Below are 23,258 nucleotides of genomic sequence, written 5' to 3'. Positions count from 1 at the left end.
ACGTTCTGATGAGACTCCTGGCTGGGGAACTGCATTCTGCTTGTAAAGGGTTATTTTCATTGCACTGACACACATACGCTACATCTCTAGCTAAATTTTTTTCAGTAGTGCTTCCTCCTGATTCTATCCTTAAGATAGTAATTATTTATGTAGAGAACAAAGTATTTCCTGTTGTGTAGGAACTATGAAATTTTACTAAGTTCTGGGGGATTCTTCAGGATGAAAAGCAGATTTCAGTGCAAGCTATTGTTATTCTGTGTACCCCCTGATAAATAACTTCTGTTTAGTCACCGTTAGCAACAAAACCCACCATGTTCATAAAAAAAATATCAGCAACCAGAAGAAAGAGATGAAAGAGGACTTTGTACTAAGCTGTTTGTTGAATCAGAATAATTTATATAGGCAGCAGCTATGTATTTGCGTATTGCAAAACTCAGGAGCATAACGGATGATATACAAGAAAGGTGTATCAGAACAGACTTGAATTTTTAATCATAGAGCCAAGCAAACCAGCATAACACAGTTGTTATTTTGAATGTACTAACAACACGCAACCCAAAAATACTAAAAATAAATAAATGAACATAAGGGTTTATTATAGCCATCTAAATCTTAGAAGAGAAAACCCAATTTGTATAAATAAAAAAAAATGCCTCTTCAGAACCACAAATATCATTCCCTGAATACAGAAAGCAGTATCTCCTCTCCATCAGAAACTTTAGTGAGATACTATCAAGTGAAAAAGTGGAAGAAAATCTATAATAGCAATAATCATCTAGAAAAGTAGATCAACATAAGAATCGCTAGAAACATTAAAAGATTCATGTAGCCTTTTCGCAGTAAGCAAACATTATTTTACATAATTTAAATCACATTCTAAAATTGGTATTTTATTCCCACTCTCACAGCAAGGCTCTGACAACCAGCTCTTGCTGTCAGTTATGGATTGAACGAGTAAGGAAATTGTCTAAAATACCTTTCCTGAAAATTACATTAGATGTATTTAAAAGAAACAAAATTATCTTAAAAGTTTTGTTCCAACTTTAAGCAATGACTGAAAAGAGCAGGCATTTTCCAGACTTTAAGATTATCACTTTTGAATAGTCTAACCTAGGAACAAAACTCAAAATCCATCAATTTTATCCAATAGCAAAAGAAGCAGAAAGACCTACTCCTTCACAAATGAAATCAAACTGTGACCTCCTCATCACAAGGTACCGAGTCCCAAAAGTTTACATGGTTAAATCCATGGAGGGGTAAATAAAAAGACATCAGACGATTCAGACAGCCCGCAAGTGAGAGGGCTCCTCAGTATGGGGAGAACACTGGAGGGAATCAGCACTGCATAAACCACTCCTTTTGGCTTGTTTTCATGGTCAGGACCGGCATGGGAAGGTAGAGACCTCCAGTCCTCCTCAGCCAACTTGTTGTTAGGACTAATCCTCACTTTTATACCAACTTTCAAGAGAGGAGGAAAACTCTGTAAGAATCATATAAGCCCACATACACATTCTCAAGAAGATAAAAGTTCTGAGTTTTTTCTCACTATCAATGCTAATAGGACAGGAATTACACTGCATAATAAATGATTGAGTCTTAAAAACATTAGATACTCTGAAAAAATCAACTGTACATATCTCTTCCAACAGGTAATAATGTCTCTCTGTTGCATGGCACTGCAAGAAAACATGCACGCAATAATATCACAAAACATTATAAACACTGCAGTTTTAACTTAGCGGTACTGATTGCTTTAGAAAAATTAGCATATTAAAAAATGGACTGCTACCTAAAAACTGAGTTTAAAAATGACAGCTCTGTGAAGCTGTGGTGATTACAGAAGGGAATGATTCGGTCCTAGCAAGACCAGTTTTCACTTGTGTTGGACTAGATCACATTTACTATGAGGTTCAAGCACAATTTGATTTTCCATGTGCTTCCAACTACAGCACCAATGGATTTAAGTCACAACCAATCAATTTTCTACACTGTTCCTGGCTTCTGAAAACAATACAGGAAAACAATGATATAGAGGAAATCAAAACATCAACTTCAGGTTATAAAACACAAAACACAGAATGGATTCTTTTCCCCTATGTCTACATATCCAAAAGCATTACATTTTTAAGAGCTTTGGAAAGATTTTTTTTCTTTTGTTGAAAAATCAGTTACTGGCTACTGTTAAAGGGATGATACCAGACTGATGAACCACTAGTTCGATTTGTTGTGGCAAGCCCTGTGTTCCTTTGATGTGGAAGTAAACTGCGCTGCTGACACACGCGCACAGACTCTCTGAGGGTTTCTTCTCCCATCACTGGACAAGGTGTTTAAGCAATGACTCGTTAATGCTTATATGAGCTCTATGTGTAAATCCTCTGCAACATTGATGGAAAAAGCAGAAGGTAGTGCTTTCCAAAAATGTTTTATCTAAAGCCTTGACACCCCAAGAACTAGTCCCTTCTATAGGAGAGCAGTGCTAAACACTTCAAATTATTTTATCACTCCTTAGATTTGTCAACAAATATTTTTTTTAATTGTTCTCTTTAACAGCATATGACTTTGGGTGAAAAGATTCCATGCTTCTTTGGTTCTCAGGAATACAATTTCTCTTCCGAGCTGCACAAAATGTAATGCAATAGAAGAGAATAGGATTTATTTCTGACTGTTGTTGCCCAAATGCACAAAAAAAGAGACAAAAGATTTAACTGATCAAGATGAAATATCTTAAATAGCAAATTACTGTATTTTCAGTAGCCATTCTACTACCACAAAGAAAAAGCAAACAGAAAATTAAAAAAAAAAAAAAAACAAAAAAAAACCACAACAAACCCAACCCCAAAACGGAGTGAAATATATATGTACAAACTGTTGTCTCGAAAAAAGCCTGAGTGGTGGACTTTCATTTTCTAAGGCTGAAAACCAATCTCAAGGAATTAAAAAAACAAGTTCAGCCTTACTTCATACCAAGTTTATAGCAGCATCATCTAATATACTGTCTGTGTGTCAAGCACACTAAGAAAAGTCCCAGATTTAATGGCCACATCTTAAGTTTAAAGCTTGCAACTCAAGCAAGCAATTGTCGCGTCTTCTGTCAGGTGCTATTTTCATCAAGTTGCTTTTTGTGCTTAAATTTGAAAATCCTTTCAAAATAATCCCACTCTAGTCAGTAAATCCGACCACTCCCGTGGCAAGGCAAGTCTTTATTACCTAGCTCTCTACATCGGAAGCTGAATTGCTGCAGAGCAACCGCTAATAACCTCATTATCCACCGGGGCCATGCAGATGGTATGGCACAAAATCTACACAAGGGATGCTTAAAATTAGTTACAAGGTTTTAAAATGGGTGTCCTGCAAAGCAAAAATTCAAACAAATTAATGAAATGCCCTAATAAGCATAAACGGATGCAAGTTTGCCTTATTTATTTTTGTACTTTTGTATGACTGAAACAGAGGAGAAGAAATGCTGAAATTCATTATAAATTTTCATGAATGACTGACTTTCATGCAAATGAAGACTCAACATGGAGACGAGTCGGACCAATAACTTACTCTCCCAGCTCAGACACAGAAAAAACATGTTAAATGCTCCTGTTATTTGCTCTACTACCTGCCACGGGATATGAAATTCACTTCACCATTCCATTTATTGACTTTTTTTCTCACATTAACTATCCAGAAGGCTTGCGCGGAACAATTTTAAGGCATGTTTTAAGTCGGTCAGTGCAACCTCCATGTTCCCTCATCCCCACGTAACATATTAATCGCCCTCCGATGAATCACAGAGAAGAATCAAAACAGGCCCCGACTGGCAGAGCTGACGTGACTCACCCATTATCCTACTCAGCGCCGTGCTCCTCGTGGGCGACTCGCTGAGACCCTCGATCCCGCCGTAGAGGGAGTGGGAAATCCTCCGCTCCCGGTCATCCAGCAGAGTCTCTATGGGCAGCTCTGGCCCAGAGGGGCTCCCGGGTGACTCCAACTGCACAGAGAGAGAAAAATTAGCGCCCAGGGTCCATTTACCAGCATGAGGGAACTGTAACAACTTGCCTAAGGCCTAGACCTGTCTGGGCACCAAATGAGCTAGAACTTCTCACCCTGGACAAATATAATTTGCAACGACAGCTCTGCTTAATGACCAACTTTCTAAGCCACTTTACACTCACCTCCCACGGTGCCCTGTCAAATTTCAAATCCTTCAGCCGAAAAATTGGTGGAAAAAAAGAATAAAAAAAATTGCATTTTGATGTTTCTTTGTTAGATAATTTCTTAAGCAGACAGTTTTGGCTTTTTTCAATATTATCAGGCAGACAGCTGGGCCATGGCTCCCACACTGACAGCCTGTCAGAACAAGGCTCCTGTCAGGAGCGCGGAGCAGGAACTCCAGTTGGAATTGGGCTGCTGGCGCTTTTTGAAGTGGGGCCATTTGCTTTCAAATGTAATCATCATGGAAACCCCCAGGAAACCCCACCACACATATTAGTAACCAATATGCAAACACTCAAACATTTCATAGTTAGAAAGGAAAGTTAAAAAAAAAAACAACAAAACCAAAAAAAGCAGACTTCACAGTAACTTTTATTTTTTTTCTACTTATGATAAGTACTTTGTTTTGCCTTTCCTGGCTGCAGGGTACAGAGGCCTCGCATGCTTTGTCCCGTCTGGAAGCTTCCCTGATCCCTGCACTGCTGCAGCATCCAGGCAGAGCCACCAAAACCAGAACCAGCAAGACCTGAGGTGTCCCCCCACCCCAGGCCTCGCCCCCTGGAGCTGCTGGGTCCCTGCCCGCCGCGACTCCAGGCAGACCTCCCCGGGGCACTGAGAGGCAGACAAAGTAGGAGGTGGAAGAAAAACGATGGAGACAGGCTGCTTGGCCATATGGGGAGAAGGGGAGAAGACTGCATGTACGGCCGCTTGCCCACCCCAGCTGCTCTCCATCAGAAGGCTCCTCTGAGAGACCTCCCAGCTCAGCATTTGTTTGCAGAAGCTGATCATCCCCTGTTTTCCTGTGTACACCTCTGCGATTTTTCAAAAAGAGAGGAAAAAGTTGAGTTCTCCTCAGTGAGCCCCAGAGAATCAGAGCTCAGTGGAAAGCAGTGCCCATGAGAGGCAACGTAAGAAAGCAACTCGATATCATCTAGCTGGGTTTAGCCACCCAACGCGGCCCCTGGGAGCGAGGAGAACAAGTGCCCGGGCACTTCCCAGTCAGGTCGGATACCAAATTTGTCAGCACCCAGCCACCCACCGCAGAGACAAAGACTCTCCACGCCATCACCCAGCCCTCGCAGCATCCAGCCTTCCCACCCCCTCAGTTCACCTGAGCTCCAGCGCCCTGCTGGTACTCGGTGATGCTACCAAAGGAGCTTCACTGAGAACATTTAATCAATTCATCTAAACAGCGTGGACTGAATCCAGCGCTATTAAAAAATAAACAAATATTAAAAAATAGATGAGTTTTGCAGGGTAATCATATGAACTCACACATCAAAGTGTTAGCTGTTTTCACCAACACGCCTCTTCATATTGAAGTGTATAGTTAAAACTTAAGCGCACATATTTTATATGTATTGAAATGCAGTGGGGACCAGATACTGCAAGATACTGAGCACGCTGCAAACTCTTTGAAGCCACTGGGAATGCTTATTCCGAGGACTAGTATCTAAATGAGCACGAGAGGAGTAGTTCATAGTTTCAGGAATTACCATAATAAGCAACATGTTTGTTGGTTGTTTTTTCCTCTTTAAACAGCTGCCCATTATTAATCATTCTACCCACAATCCCCAGATGACTAAGAAATGTATGCTAAGAAAGATTTTTAAAAATCTGCTTCAAGGGCTACAAAGCACCTGGCTGCAGTCTCCACAGCAGAGGCTTTGAAGTCAGCCCGATGGACTAACGACTTCTGACATTGGGGTGCTGGCGTAACGCCCGGTACACGGAGGGGTGGAGGTCTGCAAAACACTGCCACACAAAGTCAAGGAGACCACGATCAGGAGGTCGCAGAGCCTGCAAAAATTATTATTTCTGTTCAAAGCCATCATCTGTTTAATATAAATGAGATATTTAATGAAGTTCCAAATTGTAGACTTATCTCTCCCAGTTTGATAAGCACTGGGGAGATTTACTGCATCGGAGGGTCAACACAATTACAATTGGAGGCACGTCAAGCTGCAGGAGAATAATAAACTTGCCGTGCAAGTGAATTAGACTCAATAAGGTTTAAATTGTGAAATGAGGATTTGTTTTATTAGTTTTTTTAAATTGCAGATTACAACTGACAGCTTTACTGAAAAGTAAATTAAACAATATTTGTAGCCTCTGTTGTAAAGGAATCTAAGGCAAATTCAAAAAGAATAGAAATGTTAAATTCTGAAACACTATGAGAAAAAAAAGCACAGCAACATTAAACTGCTTGAGATCTGAAACTTGCATGATAAAGGTGTTAAATAATAAACTAACCTTTATTTCATTGCCTTTAAATAAGGTGTGAAAATATCAAAGTGCTTTGGGATTTATTCTCCCAGTGCTATATTGATGACTTTATGTAACAAGTGTCCAGCTTTTAGTGAGCCATATCGCACAGTCCTTCTTTATGTGACAACCCATCAACTTTCAAACTCATTTGGAGGAAGGTCTCAAGAGATTTTCAGAAAGATACTGACAAGCAGAAAGCTCTGAATCAGAGAAATACACAGAAATTCACTCCTGGTAAAGCAGTAAAGTACAGGGTAAATAAAAGAAATAGCAAGAGCGCTGTGCTTAGATCACTGTGTTTTGTAAAGAGAATCACGTATTTTATCATTTTATGGGGAAAACTTTTTTCCATTTCTAATTAGCATCTCAAAAGATGGGTTTAAACAAAGGCACTGACAGCCAACTACACAAATATTTTACAAAAGATACAATGCCATTTAAAAATAGCAAAAATTAGACAGGAATTACACAACTGGCTTTCAAAAACAGAAAAAGTATTTTCCTTACATTGTTAACAGAAAGTTTGTGTAAGAAAAAAATACATTTAATTTGGAAACTGTGCTGTAGGCAAGATAAAGAGATCGACAGTCCAAAGCAAGACTGCAGTTCAAATAAAGACTTGTTCTTCCTGATGCAATTCTAATGGAAAGCTTGAATTACACATTCCAGTTCCTTCCCTTAGCTGATATCAGTGCTATCTGGTATAATTTAATTTGATTAACTGATAAAGAGTAGGCAACATAAACAAAGATGTACGAATTCCTGCCCTTCATTAAGGGCCTGGCAAGGAAAGCAGGCTAGGCAGCAACTGGCCCCCACACTTTGTATAAGTACCTGCCCCTAGCAGGAGCATTTCTTGGTGGGACAGTTCAGAGTCACGGACCAATTGAGGCTGGACAGAATCACTGGAGATCATCTAGTCCAACCTCTTGCTCAAAGCAAGGTCAGCAAGAGCAGGTTGCCCAGTGCCTTGTCCAGTTGAGTTTTGAATACGTCCAAGGACAGAGACTCCACGACCTCTCTGGGCAACCTGGGCCAGTGGTTGACCACCCTCTCAGAAGAAAATTTTTTTCTTGTATTTAAAGAAATTTCTTGCATTTCAGTTTGTGCCTCTTGCTTCTTGTCCTGGCACTAGGCAGAGCCCTGAGAAGAGTCTGGATTGGTCTTCTTTATTCCCCCCATCAGGTATTTATAGACCCTGGTAAGATCCCCCCGAGCCTTCTCTTCTCCACGCTGAAGAGAGAGACTTCTCTGGCTCCTAGCACTGATCTATAATAAATGATCATATTCGTAAAAATGCAATAAACCCTCACATGCTACAGATTGCCTGTAGCTCCTTTTCTCTCCACTCTCTTAAAATAAAAATAGAAACAAGATTTTTTTATTTTTTTTTAAATAAAAAAGGTCTCTACCCTGGCCCTTTGTCATTCAGATAAGAACCAGCTGTTTGCTAAAGCACTGTCTGTACTAACTAGACCAGCTGCTGCTTATCTAGATGATAAAAGGACAACTAATGCGGTCCTTTTTACTTAAACACCACCATCCATTCTATCTGAAGTTATGCACATAAATATTAAAAAAGTTTATGCACAAGAACATTGCCAAAATATTCAAAGCATAAACAAACTACTTTTTTTTTTTTTTTTTAAAAGAAACAACCATCAGACTCCCTTTTTCCTTCAGAAAGTAAATTATCCAAATACTGGCATGCAAGCACTATGGATTTTAAAGAAGTCAGTATACAAATGTGCTATATATTACACTGCATCCAGGGTATTGAAGCTCTTTCTTCTGGAATTATTCTCCAGGCTTTCTTTTTCCTTTCTTATCTGTGTACTGTGGCTAAGATGTCCAAAATGCTTCAGCTTCCTTTTTCAACAGAGATACTTTTACAATATTGCTACCCATACTAAATACGGTTTTCTTTCTTACCACCCAAGTTGGGATCCTGCTTTAGGGACAGACATTGCAAGACGCAAAAGTGTAGGTAAATAGCCAGTAAAAGGGTCAGGTTTGACTTGCATGCACAATTTTGCACTAGTAAATGTAAAATTAGCACAGTGTTTCTAAGAAAGTCTTGTTCTGACAATGTTAAAAGACAACCAGAAGACAAAAAATGCTTTCGTAATGGTGGGAAGGAACCCACACAGCTCTGCAAAATATAGTTAAGATGGTAGGTTGTGGGGTATAAGGAGGAACCTGGACAAAGATCGAGCTTGTAAGTTGATACCAAGGACAGAAAACAGATAAAGGGGAAAAAAAGTAAGTCAGAATAAACTGGGGCTGGCAGGAGGGCAGAACAGAAGATATAAGATACTACAAAACAGAAACCCATGTACATACTTTCCCAATAACTTCTTAAAATATTTGAGATGTTTACTATTAAGACGTTTACCTAAAGACACTGAAAATCATGCACCAAAAAGACCAACAGAGGCCTAAAAGGATATTAACAAGTCCTGTATTAGAAGCTCAGGTAAAACGTGCCACAATTAAAAAAAAAACCCAAACAATATAGCCCAAGAAATTGAGAGAAAGAAGGAAGAATTTAAGCAGCACCCTTCAGAGGATGCTTAGACGGAAGGTAAAATGTTCACTACGGACATCAGACATAGGAGGGTACACAGGGAATCAGTTGGATTCCTTGATGGCAAGAGTGAAAGGGTTCCTGAGGGACAAGTCTGCAGTACAGCAGCTCAATCATTTCTTTGTGTCAGTCTTTATTGCTAAAGACATCGGTGGGGAGGGAGGGATTTCCACACCTGACCCCGTTCTTTGTAGCAAATAAGGAGAGGGGCGAGATCAGCCAGAAGAAAATACACAGGAGCATTAGACCAAATGGGTAGGTGAGAAGTAAACGTGTCACCCAGGTTGGATGGCATTCTCCCAAAAGCCCTGAAGGAACCCAACTATGAAATTGCGTAACTGCTGGCCAAAACGTTCAACATACTGCTATGAATGGCCGTGGTGCCAGAGGACTGGTGGTTGCCTGTATATCTAGAGAGGACCTTGGGAAATACAGACGTCCTTCTGGATAAAATGGTGGCATCTACACAAAAGAGTAAGATCACTGAGCATGATGGACGTGGGTTCATGAGAAAGGCAGACATCCATGGGGCAATCCCGCCTCACTGGGATGCTGGAGTTGCACAAAGTGCCAGTAAGCTCTCCAAGCTCTCAGGCAATGAATTGGATGTGGCATATTTACATTTTCAAAAAGCCTTTACCTTCATATCAAAGGCGTTAAGGAAACTAAGTTTTCATTTTCTGGATTGAAATCTGGCTAAAGGATTGGAAACAAAGATCAATCTTCAGGGTGGAGAAGAGTCAGCTGTAGGTTCCCCCAGAGATGAGGGCTGGGCAGAGGTTAGGCTGATGAGCAGCTTTATCAATGACTTAGAGCGGGGGTGAACAGTGAAATCACCGGGTTTGGAGAAGATACTGAAGTCTTTTCCACAGTTAAATGAACTCCAGAAGGTTGCCACAAAACTAATCTAGCAAGAAAAGACAAAAACCAAACCTGTCATACCAATTTCAAAGTAGGTAACTAGGTAATGCATGCAGGGAAAATGACGCTGAATGTTTTATACTTCCACGCACACCAGAAAAAAAATAGGTGTTTGCTTGCTTCCTTTCTTTTATAATGAAACCACTCATTTGGAAAGTCTCTCTCACTGATCTGTCTGCCAGTCGATTTATGTAAACAGTTGCTGAGGTCCTTATATGGTTTGGCTTCACGACTTTTTCTCTGCTTCACGGTATGCTCCGATTTCAACTCAGCAACTGGAGCAAAAATGAACAGGCACGCAGAAAGAAACCTGGGGGTCTGCAAATCACTTGCAAACCTTTTTTTTCAGGCAGGTTTGGCAAGACATTAATTCTGTCAAAAAATGGAGATATGAAAAAAAACCAACCAACCTCAAAATCTCTCATTTCGAGGAAAATGGTGACGCTCTCTCTCTTAATGGCAGACAAGTGCTGCCTGTGTGTGACATGAACACAGTGCAGATGAGCAATCTGTGCCTCTAAGCTGTCCAGGTTGCAGGACTGAAAAGAGCAGGATTCCAAAAGTAACAATTACCTTTATTTTCTTGAATCAGCACATACTGCCGCCAGCTGCAGGGATCTGCCTGGCAGTCACGCCTAAGCGCTGTGCACGCGTCAGGGCCACGCAGCCAGCAGCTGTTTGCCCATAAAGGCTAATCATAATAATATCACTAATGAACAGAACACGGCGCAAGGAGCTCCAGTGTTTCTCCTTAAATCTTAGCCTCCTTGCTAATTAAAAAAATGTCAGCCCCAACTTAAAGATCCAAAAAGCTGATGGCCATGTCTTCTGAAACTGAGGTGTTAAATACTGTCTGCATATGAATATCAAGTCACTACTATTGTTATTCTTCCCATTTTTGCCACTCTCTGCACAACTTCGGAAGTGTACCTTAAAAGTCTTTCTGTCTTTTTAAAGGAAACTTGAGGAATCAACACACAATGCTGATCACAGAGGGCAAGGCTGAAAGTTGAAAACATAGGTTTGAACAGCTATTTAACTTTTTTGAAAGGGGGATTGGAGGGGAGAGAGAAACTTAGATATATCCAAATCCCAAACTAAATGTTTTTGTTACACTAATCTAACAGCATCCATCAACTATTCCCTGTGTGATTTTTGTCTGGAGTGGCGGAAATATTAAACAAAGCTTTGCAAGGTTTGTAATAGTACAGCTTACAGAGTTAACTATATTACTGTACTCCGTGCAGACGTAATGCAAACAGGAGAAAAACTCAGATACACAGTTTTGGCTTGGAGTTCATTCATAACTACCACTCGCTCCATGCTTATATCAATATTTACTACAAGATAATTCACTTGAAAACCTGGATGGATTTATATTCTATCTCCTGGTGAGTCAATGAACATTCTTTCTACAGGCTACTCCAGTTCAGAAAAACCACAACAGCATAAAAATGCTTTTTACCTTCTGGGAAGTTTGTGGTCTCTTTTGAGTTTACAGATAATACTCTTACGGTGTTTATGTACATTTTTATTGTTACTATAATTGCTTTGGAGGCTTAGGCTATAACACGAGAACTGCTGAAGCTGTACGAGAATAACGCTGGCATGAAAAAGGAATATCAGAGGTCACTTTACAAAGTTTGAAGCATGAAAAGGTTTCATGCTCCAGTTAAGTAGACTTTGACTTTTGAACCTTAAGAAAGCTTTCTGACAAAGAAAAAGCTCCTCTGCAGCAGGTCGGAAGCAACTGTCCCCACTTCTCTAAAGCCAGCTGAGCCGTCCTCTCTTCTAGACAGCAACCAAAATACAGAGTGCACATGAAAATTCTGGTCTGAAATGAAACACAGAGAAATGGCACTCTGCAGAACCGTGCTGGCAAGTGAATTCTGCTCCCTCCTGCAATTCTTAGGGCTGATTATGAAAATGAATACTAAAACCAAAAGAACAGTATTCATACTGCTAACTTTCTTAAAATCCAATTCAAACTCAATTTTACCAAAGAAAAAAGCAGACTGGGTTGCCTATCTATCTCAAAAGAACTCAGCTTGATTTTGCAAATGCAAAATGATTACTGGACTTGAAGCCAGGAAAAAAAGCCACAAAGGCTTGGGCTGTTTGTTCTTTTTGCTGTTGCTTTTTTTAACAGCCAGACAGCAAATGTTTTTATCATCCAGTAGCTGAGCATAATTCTTTTTTGCATTGGCGTTATCACCACTTGTACAGATTCCCCTTCTGAGACACTTCTGCACTGTGGCATGGTAGGGAATCCCAGGACTGACCACACCACTGGAATGGAGAGGAATGAACACCGCTGTTGGCAATGCACAAATGGGAATATAATCAAGCTCGTTCCACTTAACTGTAGTTCTGCAAGACTAACAAGAGTATAAGTTATATTTTTGTCCATACAGTGGGCATATACGATGCTGAATCAACACAGGGAAGAAATCAGTTGAACAGGATATTTTTTGTTGCTGTTGGTATTTTATGGTGACACTTTTGGAGAAACAAAAGAGAAAGAAAAGCATAGAAAACACCAGGGAAATACTTTCTCAACAGGTCAATATTTCTTTTTGTCTTTAACAGAAAGCAGTAAAACACTATTTTTGAGGAACACGCTGGTAAAAGGTGTGATTTACCAAGACAGGCTCTGCCCTTCTGATGCTTTTACTTCTAATCTCCAAGCTCCTGAATTTGCTGCCAGTCAGATGTCATTTATTTTTTGTTGTAATACTAAAAAAATCTTTGCTGAGCCTTTATACTGGGATGGTGGCAGCTACAGGAATATTCTAAGGGGACAGCTTGTGTGCCACTGCATGTAAGTGATCTAAGTTGCCGAATTAAGCATAATATAGCTGAGGCTGCCAGTTATGGCCAGTACCTGATGCTCCATGGGAAAGTGAACATCACCGTGACGCTCAGTCACGCAGTGCTGCTCTCCAGCTGGGTCTCAGTCCATACATTCATTACTTAGGGGCTAAGCTGGCTGAATACCACACTCATATATGGTATTTATAGAATCATTGAGGCTGGAAAAGACTCTTAAGATCATCAAGTTCAACCATACCCCAGTATGTCCAACCATCATTGCAGTCCAAGCATAAACCTGCAAAGTCCACCACTAAACCATGTCCCTAAGCGCCATGTCTACACAATACATAAGTAATATTATCACAGCTCATCGGTATTATATCTGATTAATAATATCTACAGTTTAAATCCGTCCAATTCTTGAACAAAGAACTAGGGTTTAATTGCAAAATGCCAAGAAAAAACCCTCTCTCTCCACTTTTCATTGTATTGAAGTACGGACATTGCAAGACTTTCAGAAAACCGGCTTCTTGAATAATGCCAGCTCAGCAGGTAAATAGCTTTATGTCCATGCAAGTCGTGCTTTCATCCTACTAAAATATGCAAACAGTATTGACATCGTTATTTCCTTTGAATTAATGTGATGAAAGTAAGAATTCATGAGAAAAAATAGTTACAAAAATTATTTTGCATAGATGATCACTACACCAATAATTGCATATCATCACTTTCCCAAATTATTACAGCTCATCTCACTAGCTCATTGAGGAGCTGGAAAATCCACAAAAAATGGTAGAGGCGGCCCATCCTGCTCCCTCTACAGCTACATTTCAGTGTATCTAAATCTGGTTCTATCACCAGTTCTTTCATCTTGGGGCACATATAATGTAGACTCAGCTGTGGCATTTTTGCCATGTGATTTCTGCAAAATAAATTAGTGAATGCTAAACAGATGTAGGGCGCCAAACTATTCTTAACTTGAGTGAGCAAAAAAATCTATTGGATTTAAATCCATTGCTGGATTTGTTCTATCATGTTTATAAACGCTGTGTTGGTACATCTGTTATAGAAGACTTTCACTAAGAGAGGAGTGAACATCTTCCATATCCTTTTTGGGAAAAAAAATAATAACTATATACTAAACACAGAAATAGTCTAAAATATTTCATCCTTTCTATGTAGTAACATATAAAACACATCTGAAATTGAGTAGGAATAATAAACAGTCTCCAAAGGGTAGTCTGTGCCCTCTGGAGTCCGAGTTCAGAATTATGGCTTGAACAGGACGTTGCCAAATATAAAACGGTCAGAATTCCTTCACCGCCAAGTGAGAAACTGTGTGCATCCCGGATGGCTCTCTAGCGGCGTGTATATATAAATGTGTGTATGCGTATTAAAGCTGTGTATAAGAAGTTAATCAAGAGGAGCTTAATACTTTTAGAGAGACTAGTGTCTTTTCAAACGTGATTTTATAATACGCTATAAACTGGAATTTTTTTAAGATCAATTTTATGCATTAAGAAATAAACCATTCCCTTTCCCCCTAGGCAAGATCAGCAGTACTAAACCAATTTGTGCACATCATTTTTGAAGCATGATGCTCAAGAAATAACATCTCTGATAAGACCTTACCGGTGTTAACAAGAATGAAAGAATGACTTTTAGATGTCTTAAGAACAGATGCTTCCCCGACCCACCATTCAGCTGCACCCTCTTTAACTCAGTGCATTTCTCCAATTTGTCAAAATCATTTTGAAGTCTAATTCAATCCTCCACAGCATCTGCAGTCCTTCTCAGCGTCATATGCCCACATATTTCTGCTATATAGTATTGTTTACATTAATCTAGAAGATAAACTATTAGAAATCATGAAAATGTTTCAAAACATCAACACATTAACACTCCAATGGAGGAGACAGAAGCTGCAAATAATATCAGAAAAAGAATCACCATGTCACCCTAAATTCAGTATTTTATACTTCCCTGCAATGAAGGCCAAGACACAACATATTTAAAATCCAAAATAACAGAATTATTTGCATGAAGTTTTCCAGAATCTTTACATGGAACTTTTAATTGCTCAGATAAAATACAATAATGAAATTTAAGAGCTCTACTCTTAATTAAAAAAAATGAAAGTGACAAAGAAGCAAGTCAGTTAACACTAAGTCTATAAATGAAAGACTCAATAGACCTACATAAAAATCTCCAAAGAACAAAAATCACGTAAACAGTGGGATCCAATTACAAAATCAATATAGTTTTATTCACTGTTTCCTGTTATTCATTGATGAAAATACTCAAAAGAAAAACTTTATTGATTGGTAATAAGGTTAGCATGTCTAACACTGAAATTCGGATCATTTTGTAATTCTCTCTCTTTAGCTTCTCAGATATTATTTTCCAGGTCTCAGAGGAAACGTGACATCTCCTAAAACACAAATACGTTAGAAGTAAAAACTCAGAGTTTTGATATCAAAAGCGTATTACCTCATTGCATTTACTTATTCGCCTCGCCACAATAAGCTGAATCATTCCCCGTTTGTTTCCTTCAGTGGACATGGACCTCCTTAAAGTTTCCATAGCGTCTTGATTTGTTTTGCCCAATAACGATTCTCCATTTACCGCTATTAGTTGATCGTTCACCCGAAGCCTGCCATCCTGGAAAAGGAAAGATTATAGCTAGTTACATAAAAAACACACAAAAGAAGTTTAGTCTGCTGGACCAAAAGAAAAAAAACCCAAACAACTGTGCTTAGTCTTAGTACTTTATGGCCAAATGAACACAGGTATAATAGCTTCCACTGCAGCCATTGTAGTAAATGTCTTCTCCAATTACAGATTTGCACTGCAAGCTATTATCTTAACCTCTTTGCACAAATAGCATACTAATTGAACTGTACCAGAGATTGCTCGTATCCTTCCCGAGAATCTGTAAAGGCCGTTTAAATCCCGGGATAAACAAACACGTGAATCTGAGTAGAAATCTAAATGTTACCTCTGATGGTGTAATTGGAAAAAGCTAGTTACAGAGCCATTTCATTCCTCTTGAATCTGTGGTTATTTTTAAAACAGCCTTATTATGGAAAACCGAGGAAAACAAAGGTACACAGATGTTCCCTCTCACCTTGGATGCTGCTCCACCGTTAATAATGGACTTGACGAAGATTCCTAAATCGGCATGGTTTTCTTTTGACCGGTTACCTTTGACACTCACACCAAGTCCAGCTGATCCAGAGTCATTCAGTGGAACTTCAAATGTCAGGAATTCCCTGGTGCCATCAGGTGTGAGGACAAGCTCCTCTTCTTCTGCTTTCTGTCAGGAAGATTAACATGGGATTATAGAAGAGCATTTCTCTTAGGGAATTCTCTTCCCTCAGCTATTAGCATTAAAAAAACCTGCTTTTAACTACAATGCCACAATATTTTCCACAGTAATTATTTGAAGAAGCGTGCACAAATAGTATATATTCAGTCACCTCCAGCTGATGCCTGGATTCAGAAATCTTATGTTTGGGTCTAAGTGCTTCTCTGTCTAGTAAAATAATTGAATCGTGTGTCATTACTGAATGTGCCATTAACACCAACTCACACTCTCAAAAGAGAGCTGTATCAGAAATATTGTCTTACTTGCAAACCTACAGAATTTTTAAAATATCATCATCATCTATGGTAGCTTTGCAGTCATGGAGAGAAACTAAGTGCAAGAAAATTAAATTCAAAAATTACTTATTCACCTCACCTCATTTTGTTCAAACTCGTTGTGTTAGGAAAAACAGAAAATTACACAGCTGATATCTGCAACAGCTACTGCCAGGCTTAGCATCAAATCCAGCTCTGAGTGATCATTTTCCCGTCTTTCCCAGCTCTGCCTTTCACCTCTGTCCTCCTACCCACATCTTTGGTTCTTCACTGCCCTCCACACCCAGTTTTAGCCTGACTGGGACAATCCCAGGCTTTGAACACCAGGAATTATAGTCCCAGACCTGCCAGCGTCCCTGGCAGGGAGTCGCTCAGTGACACCCTTCCACGCATCCGAAAGCCATGCAAGTGCAGGAGACCGGCCTCTCGCTTCGCCTCCCGACGAACCTGGGGTGGCAGCAGGCTGGGAGCAGGGGCCCTGGGGTGTCCCCACAGCGTGATGGCACTTGTGGGGGCAGCAGGCATGGGCACAGCACCCAGGAAAGAAAACGGCCAGGCCCTGAGGAGCTCTGCTTATACTCAAGAGGCTGCTGCTGAAAGGAGGAATGGGAGGGATGAGCTGTTCACCAGCCCCGTCCCTGGCAGTAGACATCATCCACTTGTCTCTGATCATCTTTCAGTTATAACAAAGTGGTTATAACCACTTTTGGTTATAACTTTATCAATTAAAGAAAAAAGTCATGCCCTTAAAGGCAATTCTCTGCAGGGGGCACAGTGTCTGGCCTCCAGAAAGATGCTCACGAACCCAACTGTGCTGTATTTTTTCACCCATATGAAGGAGAAAAAGTAAGAGAACGCCCGCCAGAAAGTGCACAGTAATGTCCAACAGTCCGAAGTTCTTCTCTGGAAGAATTAATCTGGCCAATTTTTTTTCATTACCTTAGGAAATGTGTCACCTCCCTTACTAACGCTGATTTTATACCAGCTTTTCCCACGTCACTCTCATCTATTTGCAAAGCTGGCTACTCCTATTTTTCTCCTACTCCCAGATACCTGGAGCAGGACAAAACACATGAGAAGTTAACATGCGCCTGCTGAGCCACCCCTGTTTCTTAAGACCTGAGGAAATGCAAAGCTGACAGGCTCCTCTGAAATCCAAACACAGACTACAGCAAAGATGGATGTGAAAGCCATGTGGAGTACAGCAGACTGAGATGATCAATTTGGGCACAAGCATGCTAGTTGTGTCACCACTGACCTAGAAATGCAATGCGAAAATGTCGCATGGGAAGGCAGTCAGACTGCTGAGAGAACCAGAACAGCCGAGGGAAGAAAAACAGGAGCTCTGTCTTTTCCCACTTGGTTAAAAGCATGAGCTTTAATGTGTTCACCAGACCTTTCCCTTGCATTAGACAATATTTGCATGTCTCTAACCATCTTTTGTTTATAACAAAGCATAATGCTTCATCAATTACAAAAAAAAATAAAAATCAACACTCTGTATTCCAAGTGCCACAGCTAAACTGGCTGGCTTATGAATTCCATTATCCAAATACATCTCTTGGCCATGTAAATCAGCATGATCTGTGCTAGCTGTCAGGAATGGAAAGGTGCACTGTGTCCATGGAAAAAATATTTGCCAAATTTGGGGAAAATTACAACCCTAATTTTCCCATTTGGGGCACAAAAGCACTAGTTACAGCATACATTTGAGGTGCATCTTTCGTCAGGTGGCTGCAGAATCAAACAATTTGAGACACATGCACGTTACCTTTTATTTTCTGTAACATTGCTCACTTTTATTCCTTAATAAATAGTAGGAATAAAAGCTGGCAAGCCAAAAGGGAGATAAAGCCAAGGCAGGATGTATGGGTAATCCAACAAAGCACTTAAGTTTACTGCATTTTTCTTTACTACTGTTATCATAAATTTACAATCAATCTTCCCCTCCATGTATTTTCTGCTGTTCTAAAAATATGCCAGAACTTCATCCACAGCCAGCTCCTTTCCAGTGCAGAGACCTAAACTGCTTCCCGGCACAGCCTGTCCCCATTGGGTGCACTTCTATATGCCAAAGGGTCAACTGGAGAGAGCATCTCAGTAAGCATCCCCAAGGACCGGGCTAATGGCCTCTACGCCACTTCTCTTCAGCAAGACCAAAGAGCGGCATTATCAGCTCAGCACTATTCTTAATGTGAGTCTTCTGCTGGCTTGTTTTCTACAGGCTTAAATAGGGAAAAGATCTAGTGCTAATATTGGGCTACAGACACCTGAGTGTGGAGGTGATACTTAACGCCCAAACCTGGAAGAAACTTCTCTTTAGCAGCTGCACATGAGTGAGCAGATCATGCATGTGAAAAAACGAGAAACAGCAGCCTCAGCACTAGAACAGAAGTAGTGAAGCCATGAGAAAATTGCTCAACTCATCCAAAGAAAAAAATACCATTACTGGGCTAAAGCTAAATTGCTTTAGGGACTTCACAGGGTATCCACAGGTCTTTTCAACTCAGCCAGCTTGCCTCACCACCATGCCTGTGTCCATAATTTTAGGGACATGAGAAGTCTTTTGCCCTCTAGAATCTGCACGTCATCTGTCAGTACCATATGCTTGAATGTAGATTTTAAAAAGAGAAAGTGATAAAGAGAACAAGCATTTCTTTCTGATATGCCACAATTTTTCCTAAGAATACTTAGGAGAAAAATGTGGGTTTCAAGAATAACTGAACCATTAAGATTCAAGGACTATGGACTAGGGATATGAAAGTACCGACTCTAAAGTTGGTGCCACACCATGGTACCAAAGAAGGTCTTACTACATATGATATATTGAATACAACTTTATACATACAAACCTCGGAACAGAACTATATAGTGATCAGTAATGTCTAAGCATGTCATAAAGGAGCCGTTCTTACAGAAATAAGCAGGAAGATTTTAGCAGGATACCATAGTATTTTAAACCAAAGTCGTAAAAACAAAAACAAACAAACAAAACCCAACAAAACCCAACAAAACCTCAGAGTGGCTGAATCCTTTGTTCCCCAAAGCCCTTTAGAGAGTACACAAACATTGCATGTACAGTGACTCTCCCCAATCAAAAAAGTAAAATTTGCGCTAAAATTGTGTCGAGCATTAAGTATGTAAATGTAACAAATCATAAAAATTCCCTAATACATCCATGAGACAGCATAAAAATGCACAAAAATCTAAAATGCAGCATTTAAAAATTTCATCTGAGAACACAATCACTTCCTAATTGCAATAACTTCCATTTGATCTTGATATACTCTAAATTAACAGCTTCGCTATGTCAATCAAACACCTCAACACTATTTTCATGATTAGTTGATCTGTGGGAGAAATTTATTCCTTCATATACTTTGACAGGCCAGCAGTAAACATGCAAGCCAAATTATGTACTATGAACCCTGAACAACAAAATTTAACTCCCTTAAGACTTTTCACACACTGTGTCCAAAACAATTAACAGCAGCAAAATATTCTGGTCAGACAGAGTCTGCTGAGGAAAAGGTCATCTGAAATGACTTCAGCTGGATGAATGAAGCTGCTCAAGTATGTAATTTGTAATAAAAATTCGATTGGTGATAAAATATGTAGGTGACTTCTTTTTTTTTGCTTCGAATTCATACTTAGTATCAATTTGTACTAAATGACATTTGAGGTAAGTTCTTCACTTGTTAAATACAACATAAATATATCTTAAAGATAAACTTCCTGACTAGAGCAAACTTATGGCCATGCTTTGATACACAAGGGGATTTAAAAAAAAGCCATTGGTTAAACAGGAGGAAATTATTTTTCTCTTCTACATAACACTGATTTCTGATCTGATCATAAAACATGATTTAATTTTCTAAACAACATTAAAACGGACCTTGACACTAAAAGTGCAATAAGTCTATTTCATCATGTTAGTAACAGCATCTCCTCCTTATCCTTTTATGTTTTAAATACGATGAAGAAATTTCTTGCTTGGGACTTCTTCCCTTTATAAAATCTCATCAGGTTCAGCTGGTGAGTAAGCAGCATGAGATGGCTGAAAAAAGAAACCCAACAGCAAAGAAAAACCTCCGCCCACCTAACGGGGGAAGCAATTTTCAATCAAGCTGGGACAAGTTTCCGAAGCGGCTCGCTGCAGCTACAAATCCGGCCACATTCTCTCCAGCGAAGTTCATCCTCTTGCAAGCTTAGACATGCTGTCGTCTCAGCAGCTATTAAGTCGCTGAAACCTGCCTGCAAGTTACTTTGTGATTATGTATAGGGGAAAGAAATAAGTTAATCATGGGACTCTCAGCAAAAATCCAGTGCACTCCTGCTGTCTTTCACAGAAGCAATTACTAAAGCTCCGTATCCCCACTCTTAGAGGGTAACCTGTACTTCCAAGCTATGTATATAACACACACACAAACATTTGCAGGGCTCCTGTACGCACACGCACATGCATGTACGTATACAAATGCACCCTTCTTATGCCATGATGAAGTTCACATGATAAATTCTGTAACCACAGCACAAACCCTACCCCCCATCTACACTATTCACTTTACCTGCCCCCAAATCCTGCTGCGTCCAGCCTCCTAACGTCACAGCCCTAAGCCCGTTAGCCTCTGTTTAATTACTATTTTGTTAATCTATCAGCCTTTTGCCTCACAAATGCATCTTCTCTCTTTCAAATGTGTCCGGACTGAAAATCTCAAGTTCTTGAAAGACGAGTCTGAAGTCCCATGGACATTACGAGCCCACCAGGTCTAGGAAGTGCAGGCTAGAAAAGTAAAAGGTCTGGAATTTTCAAAATCCCAGGTTTAGTCATTCGGTCCCAATAATGGGGAATTCCAACCTAACGTCACAGCCTTTCCCAGGATATTTTCAATCTGTAGAAGATTTTAATACAGAATTCATTATTCTTTCTCACAAGGCACCCGCGGTACTAAAAAATCATAACTCCTATACATCGGGAAACCAATAAAATTTGTCTCAGTATAACAAAGTAGAATTCTTATTTTAAAACATGCATGATATACACAAGAGAGGAGATTTCACTTAGCTGTTCTGCAAAAACATTCTTGACATCAAAGATGACTCAAATTGTTTTGTCCTTCAAGTTAGGTGGGTGACATTACTGTCATACCAGGCTACCTTCTAAACTGAGATACACCTAAAGTTGACAACTCTCACTTTTATCATATGCCATCACATATGGAAATGTAGAACACGTAAATTGAGCAGCTCTAAGGAAGCAAAACAACATCCGTGGTCAACAACTGTTTCGTGGGGGGTGATGTTTAGTACTTATAAAAATGTAGATGTATTACTGCTGGAGGTACTGAAAACAGAGCAATGTAGGTGGCCCGTAACACACCTCTCCAGCTTCAGTGGAGGCCTCTCCCGAGGAGGAGATGCATCCTGCCGTGGGTAGGCATTACAGAAATACAACTACAGCAACTCATTCAGATTTAAAACTGGACCTCCAGCAGAGAAAAGCCTGCCTACTGATCCAATCGTGACATGCACACTCCAACCCGGTTTCCTCCTGAAAAACAACAAGGCCTTTTATCTTTTTTTTTCCCCTCTTTTTTTTTATAAAATCAAATGATCATGTGTTGCATTACAGGTTATAAGGGTCTTAAGTGTCTTCTTACCTAGTTATAAAATGATGTAGGGCTTAAGCCAACTCAACAACTAAAACTCTTATGCTTGCTTTCTTTTTCTAACTCTTCCTAGGTTAAGTATTTTAATATCTCCCATATGTTAGATAAACACTAATGAATCTTATTTGCACGTATACACTGAGACTCATTATTCATATTAGCTAAGTTAATATGTCACATCTGGCAAAGACTGCACTCTTGTTCAAATCAAACAGCAGCTGCTAAATATCAAAAACTACATTTGAATTCTGAGATTTTATGGGAAATATGGCCTGCTTTAATTTTAATCCGATCAAGGAAAAGTTTTTTGCATATTGTATGTGGATTAACTTTGGTACTTATTTATACACAGAAACGCTCATGAAAACACCACAAAACAGGCCCGTTACATTTCCAGTTATGTCCATTTTAAGGATTTAATTTAGTATCAAAAAACATATTCCACATTCAAAAATGTTTTCAGTTTTATGCTTTTGATGGATTAAAAAATGGTTTAGGAAAAAGTTAGATGTTTTCCAAAGCACAAGAATTCCAGCATGTGATTTTCATTTAGTATGAAAAGCAAAGCTTTGCAAAAGCCCATGTTTAAATACATGCACATGGTTGTTATTCATGTCTGTAAGAAGGCCATTGCTTGTCTATGCTAACATTATTCTCCCTAATGCTAACACTCTGATCTGGGCTGTCGTAGAAACTGGTTTAAGCACTTGAGATTCTATGTTTCAAATCAACTGATCAGACCGCTAAAAATATTTTCTTGGTTATGCATCTCCGAACTTCACTCAGGGACTAGTCCGCTGCCTTTACCATAATGACTGTGCCTTATTCAGGCCAACACACCCTGTTCCGAACTCTTGTTCCTACTCAAACTTTGTGGTCCTACTCTATGTTCTGAAACATATACGCGCTTGTAATGCTAACCCCATTTCTTTACAAGATGCTTACCCTAGAGCGGCAAAAACCAAGGGATTAGATACACAGCAGGTGTCTGCTCTGCCAAAGAAGCCTATAAAGCTACAGCTCTCTGCGCTATCCCCTGTTCAAGGGAAACTTCAATGCCCGACACACTAATGACACAGCTCCCAAAAAATCTTTATACTTCCCTCACTGGCCCAGTGGCTATACAAGACCCGAAAGACTAAAGAAACAGATAG

General features: G+C 39.7%; 1 protein-coding gene across 26 annotated transcripts in view; it reads right to left on the bottom strand.

The window, feature by feature from the left end:
- The window catches only part of PARD3 (par-3 family cell polarity regulator), a 460,486-nt gene that overhangs the window by 165,419 nt on the left and 271,809 nt on the right, over positions 1-23,258 (bottom strand). For all 26 annotated transcript variants that reach the window (XR_012585424.1, XR_012585425.1, XM_074574241.1 and 23 more), the window contains 3 exons: positions 15,921-16,109; positions 15,284-15,454; positions 3,829-3,979 (listed from right to left, as the gene is read on the bottom strand). Coding sequence is in view for 24 of the 26 variants with exons in the window: in XM_074574241.1 (XP_074430342.1) it covers positions 3,829-3,979; positions 15,284-15,454; positions 15,921-16,109 (511 nt within the window). In the remaining 2 variants the exon portion in view is untranslated. The remainder of the gene's footprint in view (positions 1-3,828; positions 3,980-15,283; positions 15,455-15,920; positions 16,110-23,258) is intronic.

The sequence above is a fragment of the Larus michahellis genome, chromosome 2 (genome assembly GCF_964199755.1).
Source record: "Larus michahellis chromosome 2, bLarMic1.1, whole genome shotgun sequence".
NCBI classification, from domain to species: Eukaryota; Metazoa; Chordata; class Aves; order Charadriiformes; family Laridae; genus Larus; species Larus michahellis.
Note: the sequence above shows the minus strand (reverse complement) of the source record. Positions and strands in the feature narration are given on the sequence as shown.